Below are 12697 nucleotides of genomic sequence, written 5' to 3' on the forward strand. Positions count from 1 at the left end.
ATAAAGCAGTCCAAGACATGTAGGTACTTACACTTTTAGAAATACTTGGGTACAATTTCAAGGATATAGAATTTAGTAACTAAGAAAACTCTAGCCCAGAATAATAATTAAAAAAAAAAAAAAAAAAGAGAAAGAGAAACACACCCTCACGCTCTCTTCTTCCTCTTCTCAAGAACTGTAATACTAACTTCTATACCTAGTCAAGGACTTTGTTGCCCAGTAAACCCTATTGTTTTGAGTAACATTTCTATGAGCTTAGATCTCATAGATCATTTTTCAAGCTTGGGATAAGCAGCCAAAAGTATCTCTGCTTAAACTCTCTTTTATTTATTTAAAAGGTTATGCTTGTAAAGAATATTTATTTAAATATATTTTTTTTAAAAAAAATTATTTATTTACAAGGTTATGCTATCTGACCTTGTATAGAACATGTTTTCTGTTGTACCGCAACACTTCTTTCAGTACATTAAGTACCCACTTTCATATCCAGTGTTCCCTGAAGGCTACAGAGTGAAAACTCAGAGTGAAAACTGGTGTGTGGAGCAGTAACAAACCGAATGAATACAGACTTACTTGGATGCCACCCCCGCCCCATCTCACCCCAATCTTACTACCTCGTTCCAAGTTAGCTTGCACCATTGCAGGGGCGATGGGTGGTGGGTGCGGTTATGAGGAGAGCTGTGTTGTTTGTTTTCAGGTAAGGAAAAAAGAGGAGACCAATAGTTAATGTACTTACTAATGGCTGGGGCTATTCCACCTACTGATCCTGGTCCAGGGATGTTTCCTGCTACTGCTGCAGCTTGAGCAGCAGCGGCAGCTTGCGCCGTGGCAGCCTGCTGTTGCATCTGACGATGACACTGGCGTAAATCAAACACCTTAAAAAAACCCAACAAAACAAAACCAACCTGAACTATGTAGACTTACCAAAATCAAGGAGGGAAAGAATTCCTCAGCTCCCATCCCCAATAATCTGGACCTCTCTGCTCGCCCAAAGCAACTTCTGCGGTCTCATCATGCACTTGGATAAAAGCAAGCCTTCCCTGTTTTGCTTAATTTCTAACAGAAACAGTCCATTAAAGCTGTTTCTGAAGAAACTCTTCTCATATGATGTTACTACCACCAGCAATACCAGAACCCGGCTGAGCTGAGCAGGTTAAAGTATACTCTATGTGGAACTGACTGCAGGACCACAGTCTGAAGAATGCCACAGGCTGATATAATCCCAGCTTCTTAGTTAAATCCCAGGATCTCCAGAAAAACAGGCACATAAATAAAAATGGGAGCCACCAAATCCTGCTTAACTTTGTCAGACTTTATTCTTTTTCACTGCGTTACTCAAATATGTCAGTCCCTTTAAAAGAAATACCAATAATTGATAAAGTTTCAGCAGCTAGGTTTCAGGTTGGTAGCGTTTTCTATCTTTGTGATCAGGCTCGGCAGTAATATCTACAGAAACTCTGTTCTCATACTAGAAAGCTCAGGCACAGAAGTCAGTGGGGTTTCTTTCACCTTCATTACGCGATTTGTCTGCAAAACTGAGGATTAAAAAACCCCAAAATAAAAAAAAACACTGCAAATTTCAAGCAGTTTATCTCAAATTCAAGAATTATTTTTCACAAGTGTGATTTGCCATAAATAAAGCTTCAAATCTGGCAGAGGCATGTCCAAGTAAGAACCTCCCAAAAATAATTTGTTTCCATGCAACTTTCTGCAACCTCTAGATCACTCACATTCGTTAACGCTAACACACACTTTACACTTCTACTGCATTTATACACACTTTCCCAATTTTTCTTATTTTGGAGAGAAAGTAAAGAAACAGATAACCTATGCTAAAAATTTTAGTAGCACTTAATTTAAAACTGTAAGGTTAAAAGTAGAAAGAACTGCTATCAAGACTGTTTGTGACAAAATACAAAATCAGTTTCTTTCATAGTATCTAGATGATACTTAAAAGTTTAGAGTAATTTTAAAAAGTCATCTTAAGTGACTTGTCAAATGGAGTATATTTTTTTTTTATAAGGAAAACCAAAAGGAAAGTGACATTTATGTCAGTGCCTCATAGCTTCCCTAACATTTACACAACACTTTTACAAGAACCAAATGTATGCTATTTCCCCCACAATTTTCATCTAGGAACATCAAACCAACCTTTATATATGCACTTGGGTAAATCTTGTGAACAGCATCCCCTGGTGCACGCCCTGCTTCTCTGTCCAGGTAGTAACTCTGAACGAAGACTGCATGGTCACTGAGGCATCGCACCCACACGTCACCTTCTCCTTTGCACTCCAACTGCACCCCTTTACCTATGTGCAACCTTAAAAAGAAAAACAGTTCCAATGCACCAGTGTGTACATACTGTAAATGAGACCTTTACTAAATAAACCATGAACAATTTTCCAGCACTCAGTCAGCGGTGCTGTCTTAATTTACGCTCCACTCATACAAGGACCTGAAATTGTCGTTATTATCTTAGGTGTAAGTCAGTACATAGTCACACAAAATCTGTAAAGTAAAAAGCCATCTGTAATACCACGTAAAGAGCTGTGAGAAACACAGAATGCAGAAGCAATGATTTTTGAGTAGCAGCTACTGTACTCATTGACCATATAGAGCTGTGATGCCAAACACATTCAGTTCTGTTCAGAAGTGTAAAATCCCACAAGTATTCTAGTATAGAAACATAGTATAGAAAATCTAGTACAGAAATAGTACATACACAAAACCACATTTTAATGCAGAACTGTATGTTCGTTTGAATCTCATTACAGCAATCTAGCATTTTGATCGCCACAATGCAACGTTCCTGAAGACGTGGAATCATTTTCCTCCTCTTTTGTTTCAAAGAGGGAAAAAAAGCATTGCAAGATTGCTTCGGTTCTCTATGCTTCCACATCAAAGCCCAGCCCACAGATGGCGAGAATGAATGAAAATCCACTAGCTCTTTATCAACCTTCCTTCGCTCCTCTGACAAATCGATATATTGCAGTTATTCTCACATCACTCTCTGGTGTGGAGAGCTAATATTCAGCTTGCATACATAATGGCACGAGTTGCTAATTTTATCCTTGAAGGTGCCGCCTTTGAAAGCCAAGAAAAGCAATGCACTACTGCAAAGCACCGAAAGTCTTTGTCACACAGTCCACATTTTGAATGCATTACAGTTGTGGCCTAGAAAGATACACTCTGCTACACTTAATTCAAAGAAACATACCAGACTTGTCATTTCAAAAGGGAGGCACACACTGAAGGCAAAACCAAATGATTACCAAATACCACAGAGAGCTGGGGGCTCTGGGGATTTGCAGAATACCTTGCTCTTTCAATGGCTTCTGTTCTATGCACGTTGGAAAGCTGGCCCAGGCAAAAACGGTCTCCTCCAGAAGGATCCACGTATCCATCAACCGTAACGATCGGACAGCTTGAAGGGACCTTAAATGTTTCTCCAACTTGCACGTCCATTTCAAAATATGCGATTGAACACCAATATTCTGGAGCTAAAGAATATATACAATTAACCGCCTGAAAGGCGCACCCACCCACCCCAAAACCCATTCCAGACAATTAATTAAGTCTGCTGCAAATCCATTAATCATAAGCAAGTTCAGATAGAAACGGACATGTCTGCTAGCACAGAGAAACACCACATGCTACAACAAACACGGGCTTGTCATTTTTTCTTTGAGCACACATCATCACAAGGATTTGTTGTAGTTGAGATCTTTTAAGTCTTTGAACTGTTTATAATTCCAGTTAGATTTTGCAAGCTATCTGCATTCCCACACCTTATAGCTCGATTTCGCCCTCCTTTAGCGTACATACACATGTCTACTCATGGCTAGGCAGATATAAACTAACCCTGAAACAGATCTGGCTTAGGATACAAGAGTAACCACCTCCCAGGTGAAAGCAGTTTTCTCTATCCTCCCTGCAAAGCAAACCAGATTTGGAAAGCAGGGCAATGGGGGAAAAATATCAAAGATCACACACTGATCTTGTCTGCACACAAGAAAGTCAGTAATGGGATAAAACAAGGAAGTAGATAAAACAAGGAAGAAGAACAAAGTGGCATGTTATAATAGCAAAGAGGCGCCTTTTAACTCATACCATTTTAAAAACAGGCTACAAAGGAAAGATGGTACTTAGAAGAAGCTACCATGTGAGGAAGGGAAATCCTGACTCCCTAGAGCATGCTGCTGAAGCCCAAACACTTCAAATAAGCAAGGAAACCTGATAAAGCACACGAAGTGATTTTGTACATGTGTGTCTGCTGCTTGTGTGCTACCTGGGAGTAACTTGCTTGCCCAGCCGTCTGCAGGGTTTGTTGTGCATGCTTTTAAGAAGAGTTTCTCTCTCTTCAGACACAGTAAAACCTGAAGTTGCCACAAGCTTAAGTCACTGGGGATTTCGGGACTCAGCACCTTTGCTGACTACAAGGGCCAATTTCCACAAAACAGTAACACAGCTGACACTGAAGCAGCTTGTTGGGAAGGGCAAAGAAAATCAGGACTACAGTGTACTCAAAACAGGGGAAACAGAAGAGCAAACATGACAGGACCTAAATGCCACAGCCTGATAAGCCAACAGGAAAAAAAGTTCTGCCAGTGCCGTAAGTGGTACTCATTCATTACAAACAGCAGGACCCAACAGCACACCTACTTGTCTTAAACCGTTGCTCTGTTTTCATTAGAAAAGAATAAACCTGTGCCTGAATTGCTTTAAGTTTTTTATCTTCACATAAATACTCATGTCTGTGAGGACTGAATAGGGTGAGACCAATAGGTGAATCAACAGGGTGAAAGAGACACACCAAATAATACAAAATACAGTTTAGCTACAGTTCAGTTCGGCCAGCAATTAACAACCGTTTATTTCTGGTACTGTCACTGGCCAATGAATAAACAAGTTAAAACTTTTAGGTTCTTCAACTATGCAGCTCTCCCTATGCAGGCAATAGCTTTGCTGTTGTTAAAATCAGAATACCACCTCACACCTGCAATGGAGCTAGCTTGTACCACAAGACCAGACCCGCTTAGTTCCATGAACTGCTACCATTAATGAAGACTCCTGAAAAGCAAGCTTCTGCGCAAAGCTCCGAAGACGAATTTAGCTCCAAAAATGCTAAGAAGGGCAATAACTGTCTTTCAGGGTATCTGGTTGTCACAATGGACTTCCAGATTACAGATCCAAGAGGGCTTTGGCGTGACGTAAGCTCCATGACATTTCTAAGATGGCAAAAATTTGTACAACTTCAGGCAACCTACAAAGTTTAGAATCGAGGACATTCAGAGTTCAGTCACCTCCAAGGTAGGCACCAGCTCAGAGTGGGTTTGAGGATTGCAATCTTAAGCTGCAAACTGAATATAATTTAGATGCCTGTGTCACCATTCCAAAAGAGATGTCTGAATCCAAAAGGCCACATCACAAAATGGTTCCTCTCCTTTTGTCCCATTTTGAATGCGTATAATTCATGAATTCATAAATCTCATGAATTTCAGAGTACTTTATACCAAGAAAAAAAACATCAGAACTGACAACAGAAATTTATTCATTTCCATGATATTAACGTTATATGTTAGATTTTACTCACCAGGATGATTTGATATAGGCGGCTGGAATGCGAGTTCATTGTGAACTGGCCCTTTAAAAGAAAACATGCAATTCATTTTACAGGAGGAAAAATAAGGTTTTCTTTCTTGTTTTCCTATGAAAAAAAGACTTGTGAGGATGCCAGATGCTATAAATCCCAGTAATTTCAACTGGGAATCAACTGGCCAAAACTGACGGGGGAGAAAGATGCCCACAGAAGAACTATGCTCTTAAGAGGTTTCCTAAAAATTCAGTTGAGTTGAGTAGAGCAAAGAGCTCCATTAGTATCCCAGGAACAAAGGCCACATGCTGCCCAAGCCAGACCCAGCTCTGGGAGAGAGCAGAAACCAGATGTGAAGCCTAAGTCCTAATTCTATTACATCTCCATACTACATGTACCCCAAGTTGGACAAGGAGAGAAGCACTGTACAGAGGCGAGTCATACATATCAGCTAGAAACCATGCTTCATTAGTTTCATCGATCACAGAACAAGTTGCCCAGCGTGCTGTGGACTTGACCAAAAGAAATACTACCTGAAGATGGAAAAAAGCCCTAGAGAACTCATTTTCTAAAGAAAAAAAATACTGAATACAGTCCTGTTATCAGTCAGTTTATTCCCTCTGCTTTTATAAACTAACTAGGTCCCTTACAGGCAGCAGAGAACAAGGAAAGACTTAAACACGGCATTGTAAGGAACAGCAGCTTTCGCAACAAGATGTCAAAAAAGGCACAACGGTGGTAGGTGTCAAAACATGCAACTTTCCAAAGCGAGAAATGGCAGCAGCCAAGAAAAGCTCTATGCGGTATCACCAGCCAGTTACAAATATTAATTATGGAAAGAAACATGCACTGAGAAACGTTTATAGAGTATCTACACCACCACTGGAAGTTTTTTTTACATTCTGGTATTTCTAACAAATAAGATAAGTGGGATACTAACATGAAAATAACAAAACTTAATAACCATATCTAATCCACAATTTTCTTGATAGATACAAGCTGAAGTGTCATTCTAACATTAACTCACAGTATGTTCTCCCCTCCACTAATAACAACTGTTGCAAACAGGTGATCTGCTTAACTATTGTATTAGGAAATAAAGAAACATTCTAGATTTTTGCCACAAAATTTAGAAAAACTTTAGTTTGGGTGGGTTTTTTTTGCATCATATTCTTACAATGCACATAACATACTAGACACAGTAGAAATCTGACCACCTTTGTTTTTTGCCTTCCCATCTTAAGAGGTTGTGGTTCTACTTCACAGATGAAAAAGATTTTCAAGTTTGTGTGCCAAATGTACTCATGAACCAGGCTGTGGCAAAACCCCTTCACTGAGAAGTACTTTACTGCACAAGCTGTCACAAAGTTGTTTTAAACTGGCTGGTGTACCTGGACACACATCTTCCAAAGCTTAAGGGAGATTTTTACCTCATTAACACATGACTTCAAAATTTCTAGAAAATAAAAACAGCCAGGAACTTCCACATTTTGAAAGAAAACGATCTAAACAACACATTCTAAATCAACTTTCCTTTTCTGCAAAGGAAATATTTACTCTAAGATTGCAAAGCTTTAAAAACAGGTTCAGAAAGGAAAGGCTAGTTTTGTTAGGTATAGTAAGACATCTATAATATAGATGGCATCACTATAGCTTTCCAAATTTCCAACCTCTGCTGCTTTAAGGGAGGAAAGTCCATCAAGCTCTTTTATTTACCTGTCAGAATATACTAAACAAGTAATGGTAGTTCTATAACAAAAATCAACAACAACAAAAAAAAGGATTTGGGGTTAAAGAATAATCACAAATGAGCCCTCACCGTTCACCAAAACTGAAAACGAATTGAGTGATTTGGAAGTGTGCACTACTTACAGTAATGTCCAGGATGCATAGGTGGATGATGCTGAAGATGGCCATTCTGGTGGTGAGGTATGGTAGGCGTGTAGGCTGCCGTCCGACTTCCAGTCCAAGTTGTAGTACTGTCTAGAAAAAGAAAGGAGCAGTTGTTTTTTAAGGGAGTTTTTCCGCATCTCACTTCTAATCCTCTATTTCTCCTGAACATTTGGAAACTGGTTTTAGAAAACTAAGAAGAGTGCACATATGTATATACTCACTGTGATGGTAAGTAGCTGGCTGAGCTGTAAACCCATTCTGCTGAGTTCCTGGCTGAGGCCCTGAAGCAATCTGTAAGAGTCCATCACTATGGCTACCTGTCAATATACTGGTAGGTTGACCTGGTAAAAGAACACACTACCTATTCATGAACGTTCCAAAATTTGAATTAAGAAGAGCTCAGCACTACTGGGTAGGAAAATACACCCAACTAAGGGCACTGCAATACACAGTTCCTACAAGTCTGGTTTCAGTACTTTTTTTCCACCCACCAGAGTGTCCTAGGAAACTTGAAGCAAGATGCTCTGCATCAGCTAATTTTGACTCTGACACCCTTAATATTTTAGGAGTAGAAGTAAGCAGAGAACTCTGTTTATCAACCACACCTTTGTTCTGTTTGCATCTCATTTTCTGATTTGAAAGGAAAGAAGAAGAGATGTCACAGGTTTTACTGAATAACATAGCTGGAGTAGATTTGGTATGAATCCAAACAGGCCAACGGCAGGTCCAACAAGTTGCTTTTTTTCAGCATAACAACTGTTCCTAAGGAGGACACTCGCTTAAATTTATGTTCCTCCAAAACATACTGAACAGTACTTGGTTTTTTGGAATAGAGCTGCATACATCACTGGACTCCTTCCTGAGAAAGTCACTAGGATTATTTTATTTTTTTTCCTCCCAAGTAAGTATTTCAAGAATTGTCTAAGCTTTAAAGTAAAACTACAGATATTTCAGAACAGGTTAACAGAATTTGATTTTAAAAGGCTTCAGCTCAGCCATTAACACTAAACTGATCAGCAGTTTCACAAGTACACTTGCACTCTCAAACTGGTGTGGCTAGCAGAATTTAACACGTTGAGAACTTGAATTAAAACCTAAAAATGACCTTTTTTTCCTGTCTACTTGGCTCCAACAATTATAGCACTGATGAGAAAAAGTTACTGACTATAAACTGTTGTGCAAAGGCAAAACAATTAAACCACCTATCCTTTTTTCTCTGCTTGAGACAAATACAGACATTGTATCTCAGCTTGGCAAAACCATCATTAGTCTCAGCAAAAAAAGTTGTCAACTAAAATTAAAGAACATTATCAAAACACCACACCACCATAATTCAAATTTGATAACACGAAGTTCGTTATATTCACATGTCTTTTGATATTAAAGTGACAAAGACTATGTGAAACCCCTCCAAAACTTCATGGTTTCCCTACGCTGGGGCTGCACGATACTGCGTACCTAAGTGCTTTACTGTCCTGCTGAAGTGTGAGGTTTGCTATGTTTGATATTGGTAAACCAGACTCTTCCACTTGGACCAGATACACACAGAGAAGAAAAACTTCAACGCAGCACTCCAACGGACTCATGAAAATATTAATTAAGGCTGTTCCTTTGGTGGTACAGTGGGCCATTATAAAAATGATCAAGTTAAAACTGGAAGACTCATTTTGTCAGCTGTGGAACACTAAAGAGTTGCCTGAAAACCTCTCAACACTGCCACCTTAGAGTATATCTGTTGTCCTGCTTGCTGTTTTAATAAAATAAAATTCTTCATTCCTACAGCAATTATTCCAGTAATAGCCACAACGTTTTGTCAGTGGTCAACTGTTTTAACATTGGATCACTGAACCTTGGGCATATCCACAACAGTCTTGTGACACTCATGTAGTGTAAGCCCCACTGAAAAAAGACTGGAAAAGTTACTCCAGTTCTGCTCCGAGTTAAAACCGTATGTTAACACTTACAAGACTGTCTAGATCATATTGCCACAGACTTTATCAGCATAGCACCGCAGCAGCACAGTTCCACTGCAAGATCTACTTTGGCAAAAATGAGTAGTTATCTTTGAGCTTTCCTGTTTTCACAATTTAGGATTTCGTATAATCTCAAAGATCTTACTTGTTGAAGCCACAGGAATGTTGGGAAAATTAGTGGTGCTGGTAGTGCTAGCCTCAGTAGGAGCTAACATGGCTGGGGTGCTATAAGGCTCTGTAGATGCCCTGTTACTTGGTGGGTGCTGGATGGTTTGGACTGAATGGCCTTCAGCAGAAGACAATGATGGCTGCCCCTCGTAGTCATGAACGTATTCGTCTTTCACCAACATGCTTGATGGAGCTGTGAAGAAGCAAACGGTTAAACAGTATTTTCAGGATTTCACTACAATTGCACTGCTACTTTCAAGCAATAACAACGCTATTGAAACTACTGGGAGGAGGATTTAACCTATATAAACATTGCTAAAGCACTCCTCTAAATTACAAATAAACACTTCCAAGTCAGCAGCAGGAAATTTTGAAGCGTAACTGGATGGAAAAGCAAACTGTTTATTCTGCTTACTGCTATCAAACAAGCAGTTTAGTCCCACAGTAGCAGACTCCAATAGCATTTTGTTTTCTAGTCCATCACCGTGTGGTTGGACATAGTTAATAAAAGGGAGAAACGTGCTTTTTGTCAAACATCTAAATCCATGTCAACGCTAACAAACCAATTCCTAGTACACGTTAAGAACACACATAAAGCTCCTATGAACAATGTAATTCATTAACACAGCACAAACACCTTCATGCACCCCTGAAGTAATCTGAAGCAACTCCCATCCAAATTGACAAGAAATATCAAACTCACATTCAAAGACAATCCACACAAAGATACCATCGCCACTAGAAGAATTTCTTTCTATATATCCTATTGAGCAAATTCAAGTAAAACTCTCACACTACATTAGCTCCCATGCTCATTTTCAAAGTAGCCTTAAAAATATAAAATCTGGCCATAATTTTCTGTTTCCTGCTGCAAAAACAGCAGCATGACAAGGAAACACCTATTCAACTGCTGGCTAGTAAGCTTTGATCCTGTACAAAAGGATCATTTTACAAAAGACACAAGTAGCAACACAAATTAGCAGAGATGAGTGCACAAGTTACAACTTGTGAAGTTAACAGTTTGTCAGGTTTAGCGTTTTTTAAGTCATTTTTGCTTCAATACTTCTAATAATGTGCTAAACACTGGATTACCCAAATTTCCTTCTCTACAAATTTCTTCTGGAAGGAAAAAAACGAGTTTTGAAAATAAAGAAGTTACCAGCAGCACAATCTCAGATTTCTGAATCATATCCACTGGACATTTAATGTCCAATTTCTCTCAAGTTTCAGAGAAAGCAAGAAAATTAGACTGCTTCATTCAAATGCGTATTAACTACAGAATTTCCATTGTTTTCTTGTTAAACTACTTACTAAGTCACAAGCATCTATTATTCCTAATTCAATGAATTAGTATATCACACAGGTGCACATGGATTTGGGTGTTTGGTTTGAGTTTGGTTTTTTTCAATTAGCAGCATTCAACAGTGAGGTTTTTGGTTTGGGTTGGTTTTTTTGTTGGGGTTTGTAAGTTGCAGGCAATGAAAACAAAACACACCTACAAGCTGAGATGAAGCCTCAATTTAGAGAATTTATCAGTACTTGCCTCTCATATGCTACCCAGCTGGTTTTCCAAAACCAAAGACACAAATGCATTTCCATCTGCTGCCTATACTCCCTCCCAAGGAGATACACAGGAATAAACTGTGTACACACTGAAAAGCTTACAGTTTGTGCCCATAGAAATTTAATAGTAAAAAAAACAACTTACCAGAACTCTGTAGTGTCAGTCCTGAGAGGTCTTTAAAAAGAAGAAAAAGAAAAGAGGGTGTGGAGGGTTATATACACTGAGATCTGCAGTGATTTTTGAGCATTAATTTTATAAGCCTTTAGAAATCAGTCCTACAGACTACATATTATACCCCCTCCATCACAACACAAGTCTCAATGCGAAGTTATTCCTAGGATACACATTAACTGCAAGAACTGTGTGCAAAGCCAACAGAAAGGCTTAAACAAAAGCCACAAACTGTTATATCAAATCTGAAATAAAGGCAAAAGAATAATTCCATTAAGATGGACAAGAGCATATGAGAGTAATTTATAATTAGATCACTGAAAGTTAATGTTTCTAATTTAGGCCTGTATTTCATACACTCAAAAGGAAAACATTGTACATTTCATTCCCACTGTTCCATTTTAAATCAAGTCTACTTACCAATGCCAGGTGATACTACACGCTCATAATGGTAAGGATTTACACAGACACTGTCACATTTTAAGTCAAAAGCATACTGACAATATTTAACATGCTTGAGTTCATTTTTATGAAGATCAGGCCACCTCCAAAGACGAGCGTAAATCACATGAGGGAATCCTTTGCGACCAGCCACCTAAAAAGTTAGACACAAAAGTTGATTGGGAAAGTAGCAAGACATTTCTCTTTACTTAGTGAGGAGCAAAGCTGGAAGAGGACAAACAACAACATAACTTCTCTCCATCATCAAAATACGAAAAAAAAAAAAAAAGTGGTGTACAGTTTACCCACATTCTGTACTCAACAGAACTATTAGGGTTTTGCTACAGTTAAGTCAACACTGTGATTCTTAAGAAAAATTACTGGATACAAAATGGCAGAAGCAGAATTTGTGTTTAATGTAGTATGTATGGTCACCTTCCCCACCATGGATGATGAAGGAGCTTTGCCCCAGAAGAAGAGGAACGAGGCACTAAGCTATACTATAAGGAATTTACAAGTAGAACAATGCCAATCCATTATACTGAAAAAAAAAAAATATATATATATATATGCTTCTAGGGTATACAGAAAGCTAGCCAGCAAACATGACATCTGTCCTGGAACAAGGAAATCGCAACCCAAGCTATACAGGTACTGAGTACTGACAATATAAGGCTAAGATAAATCCTCAGCACAGACTCCTTGGAGTACCTTAGCAAGGGATCTTAGGTCTTTCTTCACACTGCTGACCAACACAGAGCTAACAGAAGCTTGTAGTGAAAATACCAGGATAAACAGCCGAATTTGTTACGTGACCCTGCTTTTTACTGCCACACACACACTCGTTTAGAATGGCTGATCCAACGCCTTCTGCTCCTTTTGGAAAAAAAAAAA

General features: G+C 38.9%; 1 protein-coding gene across 4 annotated transcripts in view; it reads right to left on the minus strand.

The window, feature by feature from the left end:
• SMAD4 (SMAD family member 4) overlaps window positions 1-12697 on the minus strand; it is a 29193-nt gene that overhangs the window by 5763 nt on the left and 10733 nt on the right. For 3 of the 4 annotated variants that reach the window (XM_080371619.1, XM_080371616.1, XM_080371617.1), the window contains 9 exons: window positions 11783-11957; window positions 11336-11365; window positions 9605-9820; window positions 7708-7827; window positions 7466-7576; window positions 5594-5644; window positions 3317-3500; window positions 2152-2320; window positions 737-875 (listed from right to left, as the gene is read on the minus strand). In XM_080371619.1, coding sequence (XP_080227745.1) covers window positions 737-875; window positions 2152-2320; window positions 3317-3500; window positions 5594-5644; window positions 7466-7576; window positions 7708-7827; window positions 9605-9820; window positions 11336-11365; window positions 11783-11957 — 1195 coding nt within the window. The remainder of the gene's footprint in view (window positions 1-736; window positions 876-2151; window positions 2321-3316; window positions 3501-5593; window positions 5645-7465; window positions 7577-7707; window positions 7828-9604; window positions 9821-11335; window positions 11366-11782; window positions 11958-12697) is intronic. The other variant, XM_080371618.1, reaches the window with a different exon arrangement.

The sequence above is a fragment of the Falco punctatus genome (assembly GCF_963210335.1).
Source record: "Falco punctatus genome assembly, chromosome: Z".
Classification (NCBI taxonomy): domain Eukaryota; kingdom Metazoa; phylum Chordata; class Aves; order Falconiformes; family Falconidae; genus Falco; species Falco punctatus.